The sequence below is a fragment of the Nanorana parkeri genome, unplaced genomic scaffold, assembly GCF_000935625.1.
Source record: "Nanorana parkeri isolate BGI_ZX_2015 unplaced genomic scaffold, ASM93562v1 scaffold1426, whole genome shotgun sequence".
Classification (NCBI taxonomy): Eukaryota; Metazoa; Chordata; class Amphibia; order Anura; family Dicroglossidae; genus Nanorana; species Nanorana parkeri.
Window position 1 is genome coordinate 292,329 of NW_017307694.1, and position 26,190 is coordinate 318,518.

The 26,190-nt window shown below is 46.1% G+C and overlaps 1 protein-coding gene across 1 annotated transcript in view; it reads left to right on the forward strand.

Annotated features, from left to right (window-relative positions):
• LOC108798201 (zinc finger protein 850-like) overlaps positions 1-23,252 on the forward strand; it is a 40,988-nt gene extending 17,736 nt beyond the window's left edge. Inside the window, exons 3-5 of the mRNA XM_018569929.1 lie at positions 6,511-6,944; positions 15,594-16,181; positions 22,965-23,252. Of these exons, the coding sequence (XP_018425431.1) occupies positions 6,511-6,944; positions 15,594-16,181; positions 22,965-23,194 (1,252 nt within the window). The 3' untranslated portion in view covers positions 23,195-23,252. The remainder of the gene's footprint in view (positions 1-6,510; positions 6,945-15,593; positions 16,182-22,964) is intronic.
• Positions 23,253-26,190: the final 2,938 nt, after the last annotated feature.

Here is a 26,190-nt window from a genome sequence, read left to right on the forward strand (position 1 = left end):
TCCTTCCTTCTGGGGGTTGGTGCTGACACTGTCCTTCCTTCTGGAGGGTGGTGCTGACACTGGTGACACTGTCCTTCCTTCTGGGGGTTGGTGCTGACACTGGGGACACTGTCCTTCCTTCTGGAGGTTGGTGCTGACACTGTCCTTCCATTCTGGGGGTTGGTGCTGACACTGGTGACACTGTCCTTCCTTCTGGAGGTTGGTGCTGACACTGTCCTTCCATTCTGGGGGTTGGTGCTGACACTGGTGGCACTGCCCTTCCTTCTGGGGGTTGGTGCTGACACTGGTGACACCGTGCTTCCTCCTGGAGGGTGGTGGTGACACTGGTGACACCGTCCTTCCTCCTGGGGGGTGGTGGTGACACTGCCCTTCCTTCTGGAGGGTGGTGGTGACACTGTCCTTCCTTCTGGAGGGTGGTGTTGACACTGGTGACACTGTACTTCCTTCTGGACGGTGGCTACTTTTGTTCCCCATGGTCCCTATGTGTGTTATAAAGTAGTCACCGCTCCAAGCTCACTCCCGGGATGGACTACAATCTCATGTTTAGTTTACTAATTTGTAGTGAGATTGTAGTCCATCCCGGGAGTGAGCTTGGAGCGGTGACTACTTTACAACACACACAGGGACCATGGGGAACACAAGTAGTCACCCCCCAGAAGGAAGGACAGTGTCAGCACCAATTCAGAGATGATTGGAGGATCTACAGGCGAGTGATACACAAGTAAGGTGTGCTATAACTATATGTAGTTTTACTACCTTTGACCTATCAGGACATCTGTTGATTTTCACGGCAGTGTTGTCACCACGTGCACGTGGGCAGGTCAGTCTTAGATGGATATGTAGAATTAAAAGGAATACAAAACTAATACTGTACAGCAGGGGGTCCCTGGCTGTAGCCAAAGTGCACCGCGCAGCATTCCAGTAGTTGTATTGGTACCGCGAGCAGAGCCCGCTTTTGGGTCTGGTTCATAGTACTGTACGTACATTACAGGAAGTTGGCTCTTGTTAGACGTGCAGACGAGGGGTGCCCGCCTCTTCTTCCGGGTTCCTGTGAGTTTTTTTACTGCTGTCTGTATCCTCATTAGGAAAATTTTTATCTCACTTCCTGTCCTTGAGACAACAGGAAGTGAGAGGAAATCTATCCCTAGGAAGGGAAATTCGCTCCTGTAAGAGTGATCATGGGAACTGAAGCTTTATCACCAGTCCTTGTTTCCAGTTTTCAAAATCCAATTGTCACAGGGGCAGAAAGTGAGGTGAAATCTACTGAACGGGGGCACACACAGCAAAACAAACGTTACAGGGGGGTCAACCCTTCCCTATGCTATCCACAACAAAACAAAACAAATTGGGGCTGGAGTTACACTTAAAAATGTACCTGTTCCAACTTACATACAAATTCAACTTAAGAACAAACCTCCAGTCCCTATCTGGTCCGTAACCCGGGGACTGCGTGTAGTTTATTTCCTGGTGATCCGGCCAGTAAGTCTGTTATTTTTCTCAACTTCCTTTAACAGGCCAAGCTGGCCAGCATAGGTGGCAGGTAGAGGGTTGGGGCAAACCATTCACCACCCACAGGGGTGCATACAATGGCCAGCTTGTATTAATTTGGTTAAAACCTTCCTCCAAAAGGGGGGGGGGGGGAACAGTTTCTGTAACTACTTAAAGAGCGATAGATGGAGTTGAGTTTAAAGTTTTTAGTCGGGTCCATGTAACACTGCCGTCTACACAGGATGCCGATGCCGCTGTGCAGGACTTCTCCTCCAAAGATGCAGTGAAGGACTTCTAAAGGTACGTTCACACCACATGCAGTGCGTTCTGGTCCGATTCTGGCCTGAACGCACTGCACCGCATTGTGGCCGGCTCACTATTTTGTGGGGCAGGAGGGGCCATTGAAGTGAATGGCACCGTAGCCACGCCCTCCGGCCGCAATGCGAACGCCCGCACATTGTGCCAGCACGTTATTAATCTCGGGTGCCCCACTCAATATGGCCGCCGCTTGAATGGGGCAAGTCAGATTAATAACTGGATTAGTGTGATCCTAGTTCATTTTCATACTTCATTGCTGCGGTGTATGTGTATAGGGCAATGCCGCGGCTGGCGCTCCTGCAGAAGAGCTTTCTTGGTCAAACCTCTTATTGCATTCCGGTACAAACCGCCCAGAACCTTTTTCTCCCCCAGTCCCCCCCCACTTACCTTCTGATATGAAGGAGGAACTCTGATGTAAAAGGGGAGGACTCTGATATGAAGGAGGAACTCTGATGTAAAAGGGGGGGGGGACTCTGATATGAAGGGGACTTCTGATATGAAGGAGGAACTCTGATGTAAAAGGGGGGGAGGACTCTGATATGAAGGGGACTTCTGATATGAAGGAGAAACTCTGATGTAAAAGGGGGGGAGGACTCTGATATGAAGGGGACTTCTGATATGAAGGAGGAACTCTGATGTAAAAGGGGAGGACTCTGATATGAAGGAGGAACTCTGATGTAAAAGGGGGGACTCTGATATGAAGGGGACTTCTGATATGAAGGAGGAACACTGATGTAAAAGGGGGGGAGGACTCTGATATGAAAGGGACTTCTGATATAAAGGAGGAACTCTGATGTAAATGGCGCAATGGTGGTGCAAGTATGTAAATCAGATTGGAGGGAAGCATGTACCGGTGAAGTGGAGAGAGGCAGAGTACAGATGTGATGGCGGAAGAAAGAGTGTAGTAGACGCGGCATATGGTGAGAGAAAGTTGCCTTCAGGCATCATGGATGGTAAAAAACACGGGGCTGTATGTACAGTTGGGGGGCTGCAGGCACGATAGGCACTTAGGATAGGTGGGGTGCAGGCTAAGAGGAGAGATGCTAATGGCAGGATGGCTGGTGAGAGAAGGTGGGGGCTATAGGTGCACTGGGGTTCCAGTACAGTAGCTTCCACCCTTAGGCTCCTGCACATTCCATGGGTGCCCAGATGCTTCCTGGTTGCCATAGCAGCACCCATCCAAGTAACTGGACAGCCTTCCCGAGGCCGTTGTTCTATCGAAAGCTCCAACTCGCCGAAATCTCCGACTACCTCACCGTCGGGAACTTGGAAGTTGGAGATTTCGAGCAGACGGCGTTAGACTGCAAAACACAAAGACTGACGGAGCCTCTGTACAGCTGCATTTTAACAATATATTTGCAGGTGACAAACTCGACGAGTATTCTGAAAACGCTATGCGCGCAATGCGCACCGCAACTGTAGAGCTCCAGTCTTTCTGAGCACCGGAAGTGAGGTAGTTGGAGATCTCGATGAGTTGGAGCTTTCAATAGAACACCGGATCGTGACAGAGAACTGTTTATTCCAGTGTGCAGAGTAATCTGTACCCCCTCCCTTCTTGCTCACAGTGCCATTGACCTAACAGTTCAGGAGAGCAGCAGCCATTTTGATGTAGAACACAGAGGGATATTATTATCCGGTGCACTAGTATTTTCCAGCAAAATAGAACTAGTATTGTGTAAATAAATGCAGAATTATCCACTATTGTTACCAACCGACTATAAGTAGACATAAATTAAATCCAGGCATTGTGCGTGTCAATGATCCCAGCGGCCATTTTGTTGTAGCCCAAAGGAGATGAGAGGCAAGTACATCCAGTAGGGGCTAAATCTTCCTGGTGAGGATACAGAGGAGGAGAAGGAGGTAATGTCTTCTTATTATGAGAGAAGGGGGGACCCAGCTCTCTCTGAGGACTGGATGTGGGGGAATGGGTCATGTGACCTTGTGGGTCAGGTCGCATGTCCTCTATGCAGCAGACAGTCAGGGGGAAGCAAGCTCTACAATAATGCTGCGTTTACATGATATTGGATAAATGGAACATACGAGGTACCGACTTGTAATCTGAACCCGTATCTCCGACTCAGTTCGGGGGGCACAACGATAATCCGGCACCCTGTGAATGCAAAATTCTCCGACTTGTCACTTTGAGGTCAGGATGTTGTATGTTTCGGGGGTCATACTGCCATTTTATTTGGGAAACCAGCAGATGGACAAAATTTGAATCTCAGGTCCACTTTAAGGTTTCGGGGAGGTCACATGACATCACTCTTATCTCTAGTAATAAAACACAGACCTGACCGGAGAGGTGAGGAGGATTCTGGGAGGTCACATGACATCACTCTTATCTCTAGTAATAAAACACAGACCTGACCGGGGAGGTGAGGAGGATTCTGGGAGGTCACATTTCTATTAATATGTTTTCTCTAGTTGGGATGGTGACATAACTTGATTATATTTATTTCACATGTAGAATAATCTAGCCTTCAAGTTATCTGATGGCTTGTTCGCATCCAGCTTGCTACATGCCCTAAGCACCATTATAGATCCTCCATCGCACTTCCTGAAAAAGAACAAAAAGAGGATTGAAAAAGTAATCAGAGAGATCATTGAGCTGCTGACGGGAGAGGTGAGCGGTGGCGGGGATTCTGGGACATGATCAGGGGCTGACTGGCAACTTTTAGCCCAGGGGGCAAGTACAACCCAGAGGCCCAAGCCCTCAGGAACATCAGGTAGATGAAATAAAAGGCAAATATTAATGAGTATACAGTATAAACTAAAAAAGTAGACCTAGAAAACACCTCTCCTTTGTTATGGGAGACTGCTTTAGACAAAGTCATCTTGATTATGTGAGGCGGGTTTCTCCACAGCTCTGCAGATCACGTTTACTCTATCTCCTGTAGAAGGGATTGGATATACACATTACGCTCCCGGCAGAGTCTGTTTAATTTTGTGATCAGGATAGAATAAAAACTGCTACTATGACAAGATTTAAAGGAATTATTGGTACTCCTGTGTAGGTGATGCTGGATGTAGACCAAGCTGATTGTATAACGGAAGAAGATGAGCCATATGTGAGGGATGATCAGCCGTGTAAAGAGGAGGAACGTTCTCCAGAGATCAGCACAGGTGAGGAATAAACACTAAATCCAGAAAAGAGTCCCAGATTCTCCTTGTTCAGTCACTACAACAATCTCTTCTTCTCCCCCCTCCTCTGTCAGTAGACAGTAATGGGGGGACGGAATGTGTCTAGTGGGGGGAGTCAGGAGCCATCAGCCTCTATTAGACTCCGGCTCTCCTCCTCACATCATGTCATTGTGTGTTCCCAGCCAAGAGACGTGACCAGCCTCCCCACACACACACTCTCTGGGGTCTCTCATACATCTCAGTACAGGGGGCTTCACTCTCATCTTTATTCACAGACACCAGAGACACTCAGAGAGACGTCAAAGATGAAGAGGATGTTGAAGTAATACAGATTAAGATTGAAGAAGACCAAATCCCTCCAGAGATGAGCACAGGTGAGTAATAAACACCAAATACAGTTACTGTAAGCTATCTGAGTTTTCCATTTATGGGACATCATAGCAATGCACAGGTAGGGAGCAGATTCACCTGAAGTCATCTCTTTCCTCCTTGATGGTATAGCAACACACCCGAAGACCAGACTTTGGCTTTACAAGACAGCGGATGACTTCCAGTGTGTGTCTGCACCTAAATCCAAACAGCTGTACATTTAAGTAGGAAAGGACTGCCTCCAGGTGATCCTGCTCTCTCTTTATTCATTGTGTTATATGTCCCATGGTTGGGAAACTCAAATAGTTTAGAGTAAGGGGTCAGTAAACTCCAGCTGTGGTGCAACTACAAATTAGGCATTGCAAGACTGACAGCCACTGGCATGACATCCATAGGCTCTTACCTCTATTAATAAAACAGAGACCTGACCGGAGAGGTGAGGAGGATTCTGGGAGGTCACATGACATCACTCTTATCCCTATTAATAATACACAGACCTGACCAGAAAGCAGAGGAGGATTCTGGGAGGTCACATGACATCGCTCTTATCTCCAATAATAAAACACAGACCTGACCGGAGAGGTGAGGAGGATTCTGGGAGGTCACATGACATCACTCTTATCCCTATTAATAATACACAGACCTGACCAGAAAGCAGAGGAGGATTCTGGGAGGTCACATGACATCGCTCTTATCTCCAATAATAAAACACAGACCTGACCGGAGAGGTGAGGAGGATTCTGGGAGGTCACATGACATGACTTATCTATATTCATAAAACACAGACCTGACCAGAGAGGTGAGGAGGATTCTGGGAGGTCACATGACATCACCCTTATCATGGTGACATAACTTGATGGTGTTTATTTCTATATAACGTAGACATACTGTATGTCTGCTTATCACTCCAGATGGTGAGATAGAAGATGGAGATAGAACATCGGATTCTTCAGAAGACGCCATTACCCCAAATTGCTATTCGGTACTTCCCAGTGCCGATTGTTCATCTGATCCCTCCGCTCCCTCACCACTTGTCACCCATCCTCCCGCTCGTAGAGTGGGGAAAAGGTTCCTATGCACAATATGCGGGAAATCCTTTACCCGGAGAGCCAGTGTTATCGAGCATCAGAAAAAGCACATGGGGGAGAAGCCGTATTCGTGTTCTGAATGCGGGAAATGTTTTGACAGGAAAAGGAACCTGATCACGCATCACCGGATTCACTCCGGGGAGAAGCCGTTTTCATGTTCTGAATGTGGGAGGCTTTTCGCTTGGAGAGCCAGCCTTGTGGAACATCAGAGGACTCACACGGGAGAGAAGCCATATCCGTGTTTGGAGTGCGGGAAAAGTTTTACCCAGAAAACGCATCTAACCAAACATCAGAGGACTCACACGGGGGAGAAGCCGTATTCGTGTTCGGAGTGCGGCAAACATTTTACAGAGAAGGCCTATGTCATCGTACATGAGAGAACTCACACGGGGGTCAAGCCGTATTCCTGTACGGAGTGCGGGAAGTGCTTTAACCAGAGGAGCCACTTTATTGCACATCAGAGAGCACATACAGGAGAGAAGCCGTATTCATGTGCAGAGTGCGGGAAAAGTTTCACTGAAAGAGCCCAGCTGGCCACGCATCGAATAATTCACACTGATGTCCATCCGTATTCGTGTTCGGCGTGCGGTAAATGCTACAGCAGTAAATCAAATCTGGTTAGGCATCAGCAAGTCCATGCAAACTGCATACTTGTTCTGAATGAGGGAATCAAGTTTTCTGAGAAATGTGATGTCACATATCCACTATAGTCTTAGTCCTGGTACTTTCAGACTTTTAGCGCGGTTGTAGATGTTTCTGTGTTCTTCCCTTCTTCCTTCTATCTCTTGTTGTGTTTGAGCTAGGATCCCTCTACAGGCTGCATGCAGAAAACCACAGTAGGGGGCGGAGACTAGACCAGTCACCCTGCTCAAGGAGAGGGAGCAGCAGAGACCAGTCTGTATCACAGGTAACTTTTGCATGGAGGCAAAGTGCAGAAGTTGTTGTTTCATTCTGGATTACTGCACAGATCTGGAAGAAATATTCAAAGGGCAGCAAGATTCAAGTCAGTGGAAGGGACCTAATAGTTCCTCTCCCTACAGACTGCCTGCAGAAAACTACAGCATGGGCTAGGTCATATGGAAGTGAAGGGAGAATCCTCATCCCTGTGTGAGCCTTATGGTGAGGAACTCAAAGCTTGCACACTCGACCTCCTCTCATGTTACAATAATGATGCTTGGAGGTTGCCTCAGTGCTATCACATGGAGGTGAAGAGAGTCCTCATCCCTGTGTAAGCCTTGTGGTGAGGAACTCAAAGCTTCCACACTCCCCTTCCCCTCATGTGACAACGATGGTGGTTGCCCTATTGCTGTCAGTTGGAGAGCCTTCATCCCAGTGTCAGCCTCGTGGTGAGGAACTCAAAGCTTCCACACTCCCCTTCAACTCATGTGACAATAATGGTGCTCTGTGGTTGCCCCAGTCCTGTCACATGGAGGTGAAGAGAGTCCTCCTCCCAGTGTAAGCTCCAATTTATAATCTGGACCATACATGAGACTTTGCCTCCATGGTAGTGAAAGCCGCAGAGGAAGCCCAACAGGACCAAAGCTCAGATTCACTTTAAAAGGGACATGTTTGAATGGACCCCAAAAAGGCCCACCAAAAAAATTCCAAAACTTATATAGGTTTTTTGTGCAGTTCTAGACCATCTGCTCCATGCAAATTCTCTAATCTTTGCATGTTCCTGTTCAGCTTTGAATAAATCATGAACATAAATGAACGATAACGTGCGGCACGTCTCACCATGCGCGACAAATGCTGACACATACTGTATAACAGGCTTCAGACTGGCATCACATGACCAGTGATACGCATATGTCTGTCCTCAAAGTGGTCACAGGAGCACAGGGACCTGCTGCAGTCTTCAGCCCACGTTTGCATCACATGACCAGTGATACGCATATGCCTGTCCTCAAAGTGGTCACAGGAGCACAGGGACCTGCTGCAGTCTTCAGCCCACATTTGCATCACATGACCAGCGATACGCATATGCCTGTCCTCAAAAGTTGAAGTTTAATCTCCTTACATTTTGCCTTCTCTGGTTCCTCTTGTTTCCCCTCATCAGTGTGCTAATAAAATGATTAAATAAACTCTTTCCGTTTTCATTACATATGGCAGGGTTCTGTACGTAGCTTCCTGAGCACATCACACCACCCAGCCTCAGCATTCCCCTCAACAGGCCTAAGCCCTGATAGAAGCAGGGGACTGGCTCTTGGGAGGCATTATGGAAATATCAAAATGCCTTGATGGGTCTGGAGGAGTGGGCATTCTTAGGCAGGTCACATTTGCTTGTAGGCCACCCTAGGTAACAGCCACATGTGATACTGAGCCTCTGAGATTGAAAGAACTGAAATCCATGGGTGGGAGGGGAGGCGAGGACAGTCAGACTGGGGAAGAAAGAGCTACATGACGCTGGATGCCCTCCCGCCGGGAAATGAGGCGGAGCTCTATCTGACTTGCTGCAGCTTCTAATACACATGGTGATAAGCTCCCAGTGTGCAGGGACATCAGAGGAAGACATTTCAGTCCAGCAGAGGAGTCGGTACAACTGAGCAAGACTGCAGAGGAGGTCGGAGGTCAGATTGAACTCTCAACCTCTGCAAACAGACATAATGTTGATGTAAAGGAGAAGGGAAATTTGGGAGAACTGAAAACGTATAAGTCCCGGTCCACATGCCATAAACCACCGTGACCATTTTCAGAAGCCAATCAGCAGTGAACAATCCTGGGCCGACCTATCCAGCTTACGGTCCGTGCTTGGATAAATGGAACACAACCACTGGTAACCGATCGTTATCTTATCCCTGAGGCTCGAAATGCAGCCAGAGGTGGACCTGGCCACAGGAACTCATCATAAACATGGTGCAGTCCTTTAAAAGCCAGAGGTTTTCATTGGTATTTCTAGGGGACAAAAAAATTATATAGATAGATAGATATCCTAATTATAATCACAATACATATATATTTATATAAAATCAAATATTTAGGGATCATTTACTAAAGAGTAAAAACAAAACATTATATTATTATAAAACATATTTAGATCTTAATTAGGATTATATTCCTATTCTTGCTTTACAAGGGAAGTCACTTCCGGCCTGTGGCTCCCTCACTCCAGCTGTGTGCGTTCCACGGCCGCCCAGCGGTTTCCTGGTTGTCCTAGCAACGCCTATTTTGGCGCGTTCAGGTGACAGGCCGACGTGAGGTAAAGATGACAGCCCAGCGGCGGCCATTTTCTTGTAGCGCGGACATTTCAGCCTTCTTGGTTGTGGCGGCCGACTGAGAGAACGTTTTATCCTGCGGAGGACCGGATATATTTAATTTGCGTAATAGAAATGTATCAGCTCTATCGAAGTGTAAATATAGTGAATGTCCGCGCTACAAGAAAATGGCCGCCGCTGGGCTGTCAGCTTTACCTCACGTCGGCCTGTCACCTGAACGCGCCAAAATACGCGTTGCTAGGGCAACCAGGAAACCGCTGGGCTGCCGTGGTTTTGGTGAGGCCGGAAGAGGAGGAGGGAGGGATTTCTGTAAGCAAAGAAGCTTCCTGGTGTGAGGCTGGAGGGACCCAGTGAGGTGGAGGTAATGTCTTCTTATTATGAGGGAAGGGGTCACAGCACTCTATGTGGGGTGGGTCAGGTCATGTATCCTCTATACAGCACACAGGGGGTCAGCTGACTCTGCAATGGGGGAATTAGTCTCCTCAGGTGGATTGGGGTCTTTATAGACATATATATTACTACAGAGCGGATTTATGGCTGTTCTTCCCTCAGATACCAATAAATGGCGGATTGCTGTACACATGGCGCGGTGTATCACAAGCTCATGCAGACGCGTGTCAGTGACGTTTCCCCGAGGCCTACATATTCCAGTTCAGCACTTTAGAGTCACAGCCGTTCATACGTGAAAGCGTAATTCTGCATTTTAATTGCCGTTCATTCCTAATTTTAGATTTGCTGAAATTTTATTGCGCAGACCTGCCACCCCGGGGGGTGTAATAAGTGAGGTCACCTGATGGGTTATGACCTGCAGCCAGTAGGTCTTCTCAACATCTACTTTGATTGATACTGACATAGCCTGTGCCACCGTAAAATGAGGCCGGACGTACACTTTTGGGTTTTTTCCTGTTTAGCCCCCCCGAGTACTTAAAATAGTATCTGGATATCATTGGAGGAGAATATAAATCTTACAACTTACACAGGGCTTTTTCTCTTGGCTCCAAATAGTATAACGAAGAATACAGGTGAGGTGCGTCTTTTTCAGGGGTTTTTTGTTTTGCTTTGAACTCTGTCAGGATTTGAGGCCCTGAGGACTCAGGAAATGGAAGGAACTCTAACCAACAAGGTCATGGACAGCAATCAAAACCTGGAAGGTGTATGGAAAACATGAGTAAAACACCAAAGGTTTAGGAGGCCAAAGACAGCATGCCAATCGTTCCGGGGGCTTTGGGGTTCCAGCTTTGTCAGGGCTAAAACTGCTGTATGGAAAACAAAATCGTGAGGGCCACACCAAAGGTTTAGGAGTCCAAGAGTATTTATTTCATCTTAGAAGTCCAAAGACAAGGAGCCATCCCGTTTTGGGGGCTTTAAGGTTCCAGCTTCATCTGGGCTACAACGTATGTATGAAGAACAAAATCATGAGGGCCACTCTAAAAGTTTAGAAGCTCAACAGTATTTCATCTGAGAAATCCAAAGACAAGAAGCCAACTCATTTTGGGTCTTTAGGGTTCCAGCTGCATCTGGGCTAAAACTGCTTTATGGAAAACAAAATCATGAGGGCCGCACCAAAGGTTTAGATGACCAAGAGTATTTAGTTCATCTTAGAAGTCCAAAGACAACAACCCAACCAGTTTTGTGGGCTTTAGGGTTCCAGCTTCATCTGGGCTACAACTTCAGTATGGAAAACAGAATTATGAGAGCCACACCAAAGGTTTAGAAGCCCAAGAGTATTTAATCGGAGGAATCCAAAGACAAGAAGCCAACCCATTTAGGGGAAATTAGGGTTCCAGCGTCATGGGGGATAATACTGCTGGGGTTGTAAACGTATTGGTTATTATAGATGTATTTCTGCTGAGAAATAAATGTCCTTTATTCCAAAAGAATGCTTCAGGGGCTGGTGGTTACAGGACCTACACAACCAAACTGCTGAAGGCCTTTTATGAGTCAAACACGCTTTTCAAACCAGCATTTTAAGCTCTGGTAGCGGAACCCCATGGCCTCCAAAACGGGTTGGGTTGTTGTCTTTGGACTTCTTTGTCTTGGACTCCTAAACCTTAAGGGCTTGTTCACACCATGCCCAAGGAGCTGTGTTTCTCTGCACACCACCGCACATGTATGGTGTGAACAGGGCACATAGAAAACAGTTGTCCACCCCATGCAAGTGCAGTGGTGTGCAAAAAAGCGCTGCTGGACATGGTGAGGAAAAGGCCTTGCAGTTGTTTCCCACATGTTCTAGTCTTCACCTGAGGCACCTTTTATATAACCAGAGTTTCTGAAACCTTACACCAAGTTTGGATCCAGCACCTCCAACTTATACTTTTTTGAGCAATAAAACCCGACAGAAGTTCTAATTCTTTCCACGCCCATCTAAAGCTAGATAACTTCTTACCAAACTGTTTTTCTCTACCACTGATACATTTTAAAAAAAGGTTGATGACGTACAATACAGTGACAAATAGAGAAAACGCCGACCGGCTCCGTGCTGTCAGTACAGGTATTGTTTCAGTAAGGCATCCACTGAGCAGGCGTGATAGAAGGAGTTGCACATTCGAGGTACTCTGTGATTCCACAAGGATGTCTGCACTTCCACTTCCATATGGGACCATACCCAGTCTATGGGACCATACCCAGTGCATGGGACCATACCCAGTCCATGGCCAAGTGTGAAATTGCTTTACAATGCAGTAAAAAGAAAGAAAACAGATCAGTCTGACAAATTTTATGAACCAAGGATACTGGAAATGTGTTTGACCATTAGGGAGAGGTACACACAGTCAATGTGTTCAAGATGAGGTGGTGTCCCCAGATGCAGTCCATATACCCCAAACCTTCTGAAATGTTTTTCTTCCCCACAGCCCCTGTGTTCTTGAGTGGCTGTATAGTAAGGCAATGCTGCATTTATTAATGACTTCCAGAAACCCAATGAGGCAGCCGCAGGGGCTTTCTACTTAGGAACAATCGACTTTCTTGCATGGTACAGTAAAAGGCAAAGTGGCGTCTTAGCTGAATGAGTCGCAGCCAGAGGCTTCATCAGACCCAAGAGTCAGGTTTTAACTTTAATGAAACTGTAATAGTGGTTATGGAGGTGATAAAATCTTCCACTGCACCCAATACAGTTTCGTAATATATGTACAAAATCTGCTCCATCATTTGAACACCTCCAGCACTGACTTTCTTCCCCAGTCTTCTGACACTGGCCATGTTTACTAAGGGCAGATTACTAGCTATCCTTTTACTTCCTGGATTTCTGGTACATGTGACCATGCACATCATCTCAGGGGAGGAAAACACCCTTCCCGTGAGATCTTGTGAGATAACAGATGAGGTTTCCCAGCAATGCTCTGCTGATGACAAGGCAATCCCAGTGTGCATTGCTTTGCCAAAATGAAGTCACGTTGCCCTTTCAAAGCAGGAAGTGAATGTTCTGCAAGTGTAAGTATTTCAAAATCACAGCATTTTACACCTGACACGTCTATGTTATTATTAATCATCATACATAGAGGAATGCATTGGTAGAATTTGAATTTTGAGTGTAAAGGTCCCACTTTAAATAATCCCTGTGAAGGGTTTTGAATTGTATTAACCTGGCTGAGACCAAGTATGGAAAGCGGATAACCCTGCACGTCCTCCCAATTTTCGGAATCAAGCGTTGGAGCCATTTGGAACGCAGACTGTCCAGCCCTATGTGGACATTTGGTTGTAGAGCCTTGGAGAAAGAGGCAAACAATTCATCCCCACACAGCTACCTCCTCATGTATCACTGGCCCCTCCCTTTTGGATTGTAAGCCCTCAGGGGCAGGGCCCTCCTTACCATCTTGTCTTGAATTGTATTGTGATTGTAATGTCTTCCTTATATTGTAAAGTGCTGAGCAAACTGTTGGCGCTCTATAAATCCTGTATAATAATAATAATTAGTGACTCACGTCTCATGAGGGTTTCTAGTTTAGAAGGAGTCGGTTCCAATGTTAAATGCCAAGCAGATCCTCATGAGCACGGTGAGATTGAATATATCTAAAGGAATTTGAATTGGGCAAGTCATATTTTCCTTTCAGTTTGTCAGATCGCATGATCGATAATAAGTACGAGACACTTGATAGCCTCGGCCACCCAAAGTGCAGGGTCTGGCATAGTAAAAAAAATTGCCTGCCAGATTTGTAAAATAAATGCTTTTGTATATTGGTTCTAATTTCTGATTTGTATCACATGGTAGAGCAAGCGAGGCTTAACTGAAGGCAACATTGTCTATGAGGAAACGTCTCTAAAGAGATCACCTAAGATGGAGAAGGAGCGGAGTCACATGACTGAGAGGATACTAAACCTCACCCTGGAGATCATCTACCTGCTGACCGGAGAGGTGAGGAGGATTCTGGGAGGTCACATGACATCACTCTTATCTATAGTAATAAAACACAGTCCTGACAAAAGAGCTGATTGATACGGTAATGGACTACACTATAAACAATAATTTGAGTGCTGGTGACCTGCTTTTTCATTTTGAGCTGAGTGTCAATTATCAGCCCTGGCATTTCTGCTGTTACAGGAAGAGAGTATAAGAGAATAATGCTTCCCCGAAAGATGAGAGCAGACCTAAGCTGTCAGGTCAGATCCCCATTGCATAGGGGAAAGCAGTACCAATGTTCTGCCATCTTGGTGCTGTTTTATCGAACTTGTAGCTCTGGTTGTGAATGTCCCCTTCATCCTATATTACCTAGATGAGGTTTATGGATACAGGTACTTGAAGCAAGAGCAAAACCCACTGTGCTTTCCCAAGCCTTCTTAGTGAACACAGATGTTTTTCTACATTTTCAGCAAAGTGTCTGTTTAGCTTTTTGGATCTATGCTAAAAAAGTGCTGCATTCAAACACTGGTTCTTATTTCCATGTAGGTATCACTGGAGGAAATCCAGACCACCAATTGTAGGACAGACATCACAGAGGAAGCAGATGAGACGTATGTGATGGATGATGATGCGTGTAAAGAGGAGGAACGTTCTCTAGAGATGAGCCCAGGTGAGGAATAAACACTCAATCCAGAGAAGAGTCCCAGATTCTCCTTGTTCAGTCACTACAACAATCTCTTCTTCTCCCCTCCTCTGTCAGTAGACAGTAATGGGGGGACGGAATCTTTCTAGTGGGGGGAGTTAGGAGCCATCAGCCTCTATTAGACTCTGGCTCTCCTCCTCACATCATGTCATTGTGTGTTGCCAGTCTCCCCCCACACACTCTCTGGGGTCTCTCATACATCTCAGTACAGGGGGCTTCACTCTCATCTTTATTCACAGAACCCGGAGACACTCAGAGAGACGTCAAAACTGAGGAGGAAGTAGATTTAGATGTCAAGATTAAAGAGGAGGAGATTCCTATAGAGATCAACACAGGTGAGTGATAAACACTAAATAAGGAAAACATTCGAAAATTCACTTTGTGCAGCTTTGACTAAAAGTGGAACCCGGCCAAAAGAGAAATGGATCTTCTAGTTACTGCTGTGCTCAGGTTTCATGTGTCTGACCTGCTGGGGTTCACACAGTAAGAACTGTACAGCACTTTGGAATTAAGCTTGTTAAGTCAAAGGACTGTTGATGGTGATTACCTCTCAATTTTCTTTTCTTCATTCGGAGGATGTGTATTTAATTTATTGTAATTGACCTTTTTAAGTGTTTCTATCCCTTTCCATCTCTTACTGCTTCCAGATGGACAATACGGTGGGAATAGTCCTATTATCTCTCCAGGGGGTGAAATAGAAGATGGTGAAGTCACGGCAAATACTTCGAGAGAAAATCCCATCGCCCCAATTCTCCATCCAGAACTTTACACCACAGATCTGTCATCTGTCATCCCCCTTACACACGAACAGATCCCTCACTTCCTTACTGATCCCTTACCGCCCGTCACCCTTTGCACAGATTCCAGAGGGGGTGAAATGTTCCCGTGCTCCATATGTGGTATATGCTTTACAAGGAGGGCAGAACTTTTGTCACACCAGCGGTCTCACACAGTCGAGAAGCCATATTCCTGCTCTGAATGTGGCAAGTGTTTTACCCAGATAGGAAACCTTACGGTACACATGAAGGCTCATACCGGGGACAAGCCGTATTCATGTTCTGAATGCGGGAAATGTTTTAACAAGAAAAGGAACCTGATCACGCATCACCGGATTCACTCCGGGGAGAAGCCGTTTTCATGTTCTGAATGTGGGAGGCTTTTCGCTTGGAGAGCCAGCCTTGTGGAACATCAGAGGACTCACACGGGAGAGAAGCCATATCCGTGTTTGGAGTGCGGGAAAAGTTTTACCCAGAAAACGCATCTAACCAAACATCAGAGGACTCACACGGGGGAGAAGCCGTATTCGTGTTCGGAGTGCGGCAAACATTTTACAGAGAAGACACACGTCATCGTACATGAGAGAACTCACTCGGGGGTCAAGCCGTATCCCTGTACGGAGTGTGGGAAGTGCTTTAACCAGAGGAGCCACTTTATTGCACATCAGAGAGCACATACAGGAGAGAAGCCGTATTCATGTGCAGAGTGCGGGAAAAGTTTCACTGAAAGAGCCCAGCTGGCCACGCATCGAATAATTCACACTGATGTCCATCCGTATTCGTGTTCGGCGTGCGGTAAATGCTACAGCAGTAAATCAAATCTGGTTAGGCATCAGCAGGTCCATGCAAACCGCATACTTGTTCTGAATGAGGGAATCGAGTTTTCGGAGAAATGTGATGTCACATGTCCACTATAGGCTTAGTCCTGGTACTTTCAGACTTTTAGCACTGTAGTAGATGTTTCCGTGTTCTTCCCCTTCTTCCTTCTATCTCTTGTTGTGTTTGAGTTAGGATCCCTCTACAGGCTGCATGCAGAAAACCACAGTAGGGGGCGGAGACTAGACCAGTCACCCTGCTCAAGGAGAGGGAGCAGCAGAGACCAGTCTGTATCACAGGGAACTTTTGCATGGAGGCAAAGTGTAGAAGTTGTTGTTTCATACTGGATTAGTGCACAGATCTGGAAGAAATATACAAAGGGAAGCAAGATTCAAGTCAGTGGGAGGGACCTAATAGGTCGTCTCTCTACAGACTGCCTTATGGTGAGGAACTCAAAGCTTCATTACTGCCCTTCCTCTCATGTGACAACGATGGTGCTTTGTGGTTGCCCCATTGCTGTCACATGGAGGTGAAGAGAGTCCTCATCCCAGTGTCAGCCTTGTGGTGAGGAACTCAAAGCCTCCTTTTTCCCCTTCCTCTAATGTGACAAGGATGGTGATGGGTGGTTGCCCCAGTGCTGTGACATGGACGTGAAGAGAGTCCTCATCCCTGTGCAAGCCTTGTGGTAAGGAACTCAAAGCTTCAGTGGTATTAAAACCAGAGGAAGCCCAACAGGACCAAAGCTCAGATTCACTTTAAAGGGACATGTTTGAATGGACCCCAACAAGGCCCACCAAAAACAAAATGCCAAGAAGTTATGTTTTTGTTCTGTTTTAGACCATCTGCTCCATGCAATTCTCTAATCTTTGTATGTTCCTGTTCAGCTTTGAATAAGTCATGAATAAAAATTAACGACAACATGCGTAGACGCATGTTTACATGGACATGTCTCACCATGTGTCATGAATGCTGACACATACTGTATACCCGCCTTCAGACTGCTCACAGGAGCACCCGGACCTGCTGCAGTCTCCATCTCAACAGTTTGGGTCACATGACCAGCGATACGCTTATGCCTGTCCTCAAAGTGGTCACAGGAGCACAGGGACCTGCTGCAGTCTTCAGCCCACATTTGCATCACATGACCAGCGATACGCATATGCCTGTCCTCAAAAGTTGAAGTTTAATCTCCTTACATTTTGCCTTCTCTGGTTCCTCTTGTTTCCCCTCATCAGTGTGCTAATAAAATGATTAAATAAACTCTTTCCGTTTTCATTACATACGGCATGGTTCTGTATGTAGTTTCCTGAGCACATCACACCACCCAGCCTCAGTATTCCCCTCAACAGGCCTAAGCCCTGATAGAAGCAGGGGACTGGCTCTTGGGAGGCATTATGGAAATATCAAAATGCCTTGATGGGTCTGGAGGAGTGGGCATTCTTAGGCAGGTCACATTTGCTTGTAGAAAAGAACTGAAATCCATGGGTGGGGCGAGGACAGTCAGACTGGGGAAGAAAGAGCTACATGACGCTGGATGCCCTCCCGCCGGGAAATGAGGCGGAGCTCTATTTGACTTGCTGCAGCTTCTAATACACATGGTGAGAAGCTCCCAGTGTGCAGGGACATCAGAGGAAGACATTTCAGTCCAGCAGAGGAGCCGGTACAACTGAGCAAGACTGAAGGGGAGGTCAGATTGAACTCTCAACCTCTGCAAACAGACTTAATGTTGATGTAAAGGAGAAGAGAAATTTGGGAGAACTGGAAACGTATAGGTCCGGGTCCCCATGCCATAAACCAGTGGTGGCGAACCTTGGCACTCCAGCTGTGCCAAAATTACAAATCCCAACATGCATCTGCCTCTGGGAGTTATGTCTGTGGCTGTCAGAGCCTTGCAATGCCTCATGGAACTTGTAGTTCCAAAACAGCTGGAGTGCCAAGGTTCGCCACCACTGCCATAAACCATCGTGACCATTTTCAGAAGCCAATCAGCTGTGAACAATCCTGGGCCGACCTATCCAGCTTACGGTCCATGCTTGGATAAATGGAACACAACCACTGGTAACCGATCGTTATCTTATCCCTGAGGCTCGAAATGCAGCCAGAGGTGGACCTGGCCACAGGAACTCATCATAAACATGGTGCAGTCCTTTAAAAGCCAGAGGTTTTCATTGGTATTTCTAGGGGACAAAAAAATTATATAGATAGATAGATATCCTAATTATAATCACAATACATATATATTTATATAAAATCAAATATTTAGGGATCATTTACTAAAGAGTAAAAACAAAACATTATATTATTATAAAACATATTTAGATCTTAATTAGGATTATATTCCTATTCTTGCTTTACAAGGGAAGTCACTTCCGGCCTGTGGCTCCCTCACTCCAGCTGTGTGCGTTCCACGGCCGCCCAGCGGTTTCCTGGTTGTCCTAGCAACGCCTATTTTGGCGCGTTCAGGTGACAGGCCGACGTGAGGTAAAGATGACAGCCCAGCGGCGGCCATTTTCTTGTAGCGCGGACATTTCAGCCTTCTTGGTTCTGGCGGCCGACTGAGAGAGCGTTTTATCCTGCGGAGGACCGGATATATTTAATTTACGTAATAGAAATGTATCAGTTCTATCGAAGTGTAAATATGGGCAGTTTATACTATGGTCGTCATAGTGAATCGGTTGTTTTGGTGAGGCCGGAAGAGGAGGAGGGAGGGATTTCTGTAAGCAAAGCAGCTTCCTGGTGTGAGGCTGGAGGGACCCAGTGAGGAGGAGGTAATGTCTTATTATGAGGGAAGGGGGTCACAGCACTCTCTGTGGGGTGGGCCATGTGATCGTGTGGGTCAGGTCATGTATCCTCTATACAGCACACAGGGGGTCAGCTGACTCTGCAATGGGGGAATTAGTCTCCTCAGGTGTATTGGGGTCTTTATAGACATATATATTACTATAGAGCGGATTTATGGCCGTTCTTCCCTCAGATACCAATAAATGGCGGATTGTTGTACACATGGCGCGGTGTATCACAAGCTCATGCGGACGCGTGTCAGTGACGTTACCCCGAGGCCTACATATTCTAGTTCAGCATGCTAGAGTCACAGGCGTCCATATGTGAAAGCGTAATTCTGCATTTTAATTGCCGTTCATTCCTAATTTTAGACTTGCTGAAGTTTTATCGCACAGACCTGCCACCAGGGGGTCATGTAATAAGTGATTGCTTTGGCAAATGGAATTCATTTTGCAATTCCAAAGCAGGAAGTGAATCCTCCGCCAGTGTTCGTATTTCACAATCACCCGACATGCCTGTGTTATTATTAATCATCATACATTGAGGGATGCATTGGTAGAAATGGCCGCAATTTAAAAACGGGCAGCGATGCCCGTTAATATACATGCGATCCGCCGGCTGTAAAGCTTGTATTTAGCGACGATCGGTGCGGCCCCCCCCTCCCTCTGCTGCCCCCCCCGCCATTGTCCCGCTGATCCCGGGCTCCGCTGTGCCCGGTGCGAGCCCGGGATCAGCATGTCGCCTGTGACACAGGGGATCAGAGAGAGCTCGGTACACGAGCTCCCTCCGGTCCCCTCTCCTCTGCAAGAATGCGGAAGTGTTGTATAATACATCACTTCCGCATTCTTGTGTCACTCTCCAGCTTCAGAAGCTGGAAAGAAGCTGATGGAGCAGATCTCTGCTTCATCAGCTTCTTTTGGGGGGTCCTAGGTGACATTAGGGGTCTTGGAGACCCCTGATGTCTCCATAAAGAGGACCTGTCACATATTTTGCTATCACATAGGGGGGGTTTATTAGCCCCCGTATGTGATAGCAATAAAGTTTAGTGGGAAAAAAAAATGTAAGTTCCCCCCCCAAATTTAAAGTTACACATAAAAAAAGAATAAAAAAAAAAAAAAATTTTTTAAGTCCCCACCCATACATACACGCATGCATACATGCGTCGGGGGCGCATACGTGCAAAAAAGACGATTGCGCCCATTACGCCGCACATGTTACATATCGCCGCGAACGTCGCAGTGAGAGCAATAAGTCTAGGGCCATCAATCACTGATAACACTAAACTGATGAGCGGTAAAAACGTTTAAAGCGTCGCCTATGGCTAATTTTGGTTGCGGTCGTTTTCTACGATGTCGCGGGTGCGCGCAATTTTAAAGCTTGACATGTTTGGTGTCTATTTAACGGACGTGACCCCATCTTTTATATTTGACCAAAAAACTGGGTAATAATAAATGTTTCCTAACATAAGGTTAAAAAAAACGTTTTGTTTTAAAAATTTTCAGTAATTTTTCCTAATTATAATAAAAAATAAAACCCCCAGTGGTGATTAAATACCCCCAAAATAAAGCTCTATCTGTCCCCAAAAAATGGTGTAAAATTCATTTCAGTATTCAGCGCTGCATGGCGGAATAAAAGTCAGTCAACGTATCGCAGCGATGAATACTGAAAAATGGCCTGGCCAGGAAGGGGGTCTAAACACCTGGTCTTGAAGTGGTTAATATTCTTTATTTAAAGTTTTTACATATTAAAACAAACTTCCATCTGGACAGCATATCCAACATAGACATTTCCGCTTGATAAATACATTTAAATAAATATAATTACATAACTTATTTTTATTCTTCTAAACATATCTAAAGGAATTTGAATTGGGCAAGTCATATTTTCTTTTCAGTTTGTCAGATCGCATGATCAATAATATGTACGAGACACTTGATCGCCCAAAGTGCAGGGTCTGGCATAGTAAAAAAAAAACTGCCTGTCAGGATTTCTGTAAAATAAATGCTTTTGTATATTGGTTCTAATTACTGATTTGTATCACATGGTAGAGCAAGCGAGGCTTAACTGAAGGCAACATTGTCTATATCTGTAACGGACCCCCGCCGTCTGCGCATGTGCAACCTGCACGTTCCCGCACTGCTCGGGAACGCGCCATCCCGCGCATGCGCAGAAGCAGTAACCTGCGAGCACGAATATGCGCCATTCTCGCGCATGCGCAGAAGCAGTAGTCTACCAGCACGAAAATCCGCCATAGCGGCGCACAGGAAATGACAGGAAACCCCGCAGCAGTACCACCATGTTGCTGGTTTATCGTCAGCTAATCCTTGTTCCAGTTTTGTGATATCTTTCTTGATCCTTGTGACCCGGACTTCCTCGACAAACCTTGAATTCTGCCTGCCTTGACCACGGAACTGTTATTTGACCATTCTTCTGCCTGACCCCTTTTGTACTGGAAATTGCCCGCTTGGAACCTGACCTCGGCACGTCTCATTGGATTACGGCTTGCACGGTGCTCAACCCCACTGGCACTCCTGCCACTTGTTGTCCCGCTGGGCTCTGTTCCCATCCTCAGAGTCTCCCAGGACACAAGGTGCAAGGGAAGCCTCCTCTCACATCCGGTCTCCCAGAAGGTACGTAACACCCACTGTGCTTTCGCAAGCCTCCCTAGTGAACACAGATGTTTTTCTACATTTTCAGCAAAGAGTCTGTTTAGCTTTTTTGATCTATGCTAAAAAAGTGCTGCATTTAAACACTGGTTCCTTTTTTCATGTAGGTATCACTGGAGGAAAACCAGACCACCAATTGTAGGACAGACATAACAGAGGAAGCAGATGAGACGTATGTGATGGATGATGATCCATGTAAGGAGGAGAAAATTCCTCCAGAGATCAGCACAGGTGAGTAATAAACACGCCCAAGATCCGAAAAGAGCCCAGATTCTCCTTGTTCAGTCCCTACAACAATCTCTTCTTCTTCCCCCTCCTCTGTCAGTAGACAGTAATGGGGGGATGGAATGTGTCTAGTGGGGGGAGTCAGGACGTGACCAGTCTCCCCCACACACACTCTCTGGGGTCTCTCATACATCTCAGTACAGGGGGCTTCACTCTCATCTTTATTCACAGAACCCGGAGACACTCAGAGAGATGTCAAAACTGAGGAGGAAGTAGATTTACATGTCAAGATTAAAGAGGAGGAGATTCCTATAGAGATCAACACAGGTGAGTGATAAACACTAAATAAGGAAAAGAGAAATGGAACTTCTAGTTACTGCTGTGCTCAGGTCTCATGTGTCTGACTTGCTGGTGTTCACACAGTAAGAACTGTACAGCACTTTGGAATTAAGCTTGTTAAGTCAAAGGACTGTTGATGGTGATTACCTCTCAATTTTCTTTTCTTCATTCGGAGGATGTGTATTTAATTTATTGTAATTGACCTTTTTAAGTGTTTCTATCCCTTTCCATCTCTTACTGCTTCCAGATGGACAATACGGTGGGAATAGTCCTATTATCTCTCCAGGGGGTGAAATAGAAGATGGTGAAGTCACGGCAAATACTTCGAGAGAAAATCCCATCGCCCCAATTCTCCATCCAGAACTTTACACCACAGATCTGTCATCTGTCATCCCCCTTACACACGAACAGATCCCTCACTTCCTTACTGATCCCTTACCGCCCGTCACCCTTTGCACAGATTCCAGAGGGGGTGAAATGTTCCCGTGCTCCATATGTGGTATATGCTTTACAAGGAGGGCAGAACTTTTGTCACACCAGCGGTCTCACACAGTCGAGAAGCCATATTCCTGCTCTGAATGTGGCAAGTGTTTTACCCAGATAGGAAACCTTACGGTACACATGAAGGCTCATACCGGGGGCAAGCCGTATTCATGTTCGGAATGCGGGAAAAGTTTCTGTTTTATTTCAGCTCTTACGAAACACCAGAGGATTCACACGGGGGAGAAGCCCTATTCATGTTCGGAATGCGGGAGATGTTTTAGCCAACGAGCCAATCTTATTGCACATCAGAGGACTCACACCGGGGAGAAGCCATATTCATGTTTAGTGTGTGGGAAACGGTTTACTCGAAGAGGTTACGTCATCGAACATCAGAGAACTCACGTTGGTAACATTTTACTGAAAGACCGCAAATTGTCGCACATCAAATAATCTGCAACAGACTGAGACGAGTTTGTGTTGTGTATGTGGGAGGTGTTTAAAGTGAAACTTTAGCCCTAGTGCATATTTCCCTCACATGCTTTCTCTCTGTGTGCTATCTCAATAAATGGTTATAGGCGCTCCTCCAACATGGGGACATACTCCCGGAAGGGTAGCAAACCTGAGCCACGTGGTACTCCTGAGAAGAAACGCAATGGAGAACTTGGCTCCTTAGGGAGAAAAAGCTTTAGATCTGCCATGGATTGAATTGGTGCTCAAGGTCATACTATCACTTTTCTGTTCTGTGACTGGTGGTCTTGGCGAGCTGTCATTTTCACGATGTGCAAGTGGAGGGTGGCTCTGTACAGGAAGAGAGCTGCACCTGGTGTCCACCCCTGGTTGGGTTGAGGAACAAGCTCCAGACAGGCCAAACCTGTTACCCCCCCCAAAAAAGTGGACGTAGGTTTGTTAAAGGAGATTTAGAACTTGATTCTTTTGTTTTATACAGTAGGTCTGGTATAGCAGAATTTTTTCCTTCTTTAGGCTCTGAAGAATAATGGCTGTAAGACAGCACGTGTCTCAGGTAGACTATTGTTCTGGAAGGAAAGCGCCAGACATGTTGTGTAAAGTCTCGTAGTTTATTGAAAGTCACCTTGGGAATCAGGAAAGGTCTCCCTCAGGACTTGGCAGATGCTGGACAAAACAGCATATACACTGAGTGGCCAGTTTATTCTGACCACCTGACGTTTGTAGGCAAATTAGCTATAATTTGGTGCTGAAGTTGCTAGAGGGCCAGACCATTATAAATAGGGAAGCAGGTTATTTACCAGGACAGTAGAAGTGATTTGTTTCTGAAGATACGGGGAAACAACGCGATTTATCAGCCTTTGAACGTGGGATGATTGTTGGCGCTCGGAGTCATGGAGCGAGTATCAGCAAAAACAGCAGAATTCGTTAAATGTTCAAGAGCAGCTGTTGTTAAAGTGTTTAAAGACCGGACTGTCAGCCGAAAATCTGGGTCTGAACGTGCGAATTGTGGCCGTCAGCGACTAGTCAATGTTAGGGCAGAACGGAGAGTGGCAAGACTGGTACAAGACAACAGAAGGGCAACAGTGCTGTGTCAGATTCCTCGCATTACCTTTCAACATCTCGTGGAGTCACGAGGCGGCCCAACGAAGTACTGATGGGGTGGTCATAATAATCTGGCCACTCAGTGTATACAGGAATGATAAGTATGGAGTAGCCCCAGAGAAATATATATATATGTGTAATGCTAAGCTGGGGATATTAGCACATGTGGTGAGCACTTTGAGGACACAGTCCACTCGCAATATATTCTTCTTATCCTTTTATTTAAACGGAAGTTCAAGATATCCACATAGATGGATACCCTCCCACGGGTTGTTCAGCACAGCATCCATAAACACAAGTTCAGCCTCCCGGCTTCCACTCTCAGCATCTGGCTGTTTTGACCCACCAGTCTTTTGTCTGTTTCTCCTCCGATTAGTCCTCACTATAGTGCTGACCTGCACTCACACTGGTGCTGGTCACTAACGTGGACCTAGGAATGGAGATTTCATCACTCCCATGTCTCTTAAAAATATCCATGATGCACAATCCAGAAAATCTAGAAATAACTGCAAACCCAACTCTTTCCCTGTAAAAAATACTTGAAATCTGAAACTCTTCAGCCTCTCTGGCTGAGAGTCCTGGGTGACCATTATGCCAAATTTCACCATGGTATTGCTAAGAAATACCACAATATAAACATACTGTTGATGTTTTCTGCAGCACCTGCCAAACGTTAGGCTTTAAGCAGCATGCTTGTTGTGAATAATTATTCTTGTTCTTAAAGCCCACCTGAACGTAAATCAGCTAAATACATTCCCATGTGCATCTAAACCAAAGATGTTTAAAGTCTTACAGTTCTTTTTTAGAAAGCATCCACAACCTGAGTAGCAAAGCCTGTCCCCTGCCAGCATACTGTAAGATAGGCCCTTGTGTGAAAGCAGTGGTCTCTCTGCATAGGTCCAACTCACCTAGTTGCAGGAAGCCTACATGTAATACCGTGGACTAGTCTTCTGCCCTCTGCACGCCGTTTTTTGGTCACAGCTTCCACGATACAGGTCCTCTGAAACTCCAAAATCATTACTGTGTGAGTTACTTTGATACAAAGACGACAATTTGAGGAACAGTATATGTTCTACTGACCTCTCTCATAACATCATAACATATTTTATTGCATGACTGCTCAGAGATTTGACTGTAAGTCAGAAAATCTCAGTATACAGACCCTGATGGTGGAAACACTTGTTATGACCCCCTAAGGCCTCATTCACACCAGACCAGTGCGTTGCGGCCCGATTGTAGCCAGAACGCATTGCGTTATGGCCGCCTCACTATGTTGTGGGGCAGGAGGGGGTGTGGCGTTCTATTGAAGTGAATGGCACCGTAGCCACGCCCTCTGGCCGCAATGCAATCGGCCGCATGGGAATGCAAGGCACACAGTGCCTACAGTCCGGTCCGAACAAAATAGAGCATGCCGCATTTTGCGGCCGCAGGGCGCGGCTACGGTGGTATTCACTTCAATGGACTGCCACGCCCCCTCCTGCCCCACAACATAGCAAGCCGCAATGCAGTGCGTTCCGGCCACAATCAGTCCGGAACGCACTGTGTCTGGTGTGAACAAGGCCTCAGGACAACCCGCACACCCCAATACTTGCCAAAACATTGAAGCGATGTTTGAGCTGGGATGAATCTGAGCACTTACTTCGAAAGATGAATACAATATTTTGTAGCAAGGAGTCGTTTTAAAGGATTTCTAAAAAATGTGAAACAATTTTAGTTTTGTTTCCTGTTTTTGTGACAGAATAGTATTTTATTATTTTAGGATTCTCATCGCTATTTACCTTCTATTCATACAAGAAGCCCAATTGAATTATTTCTCTCTTGAGAAAAGTATGCCCACCTGCAATACATGATGGGTAATCAGTAGGTGTAAATCTGCG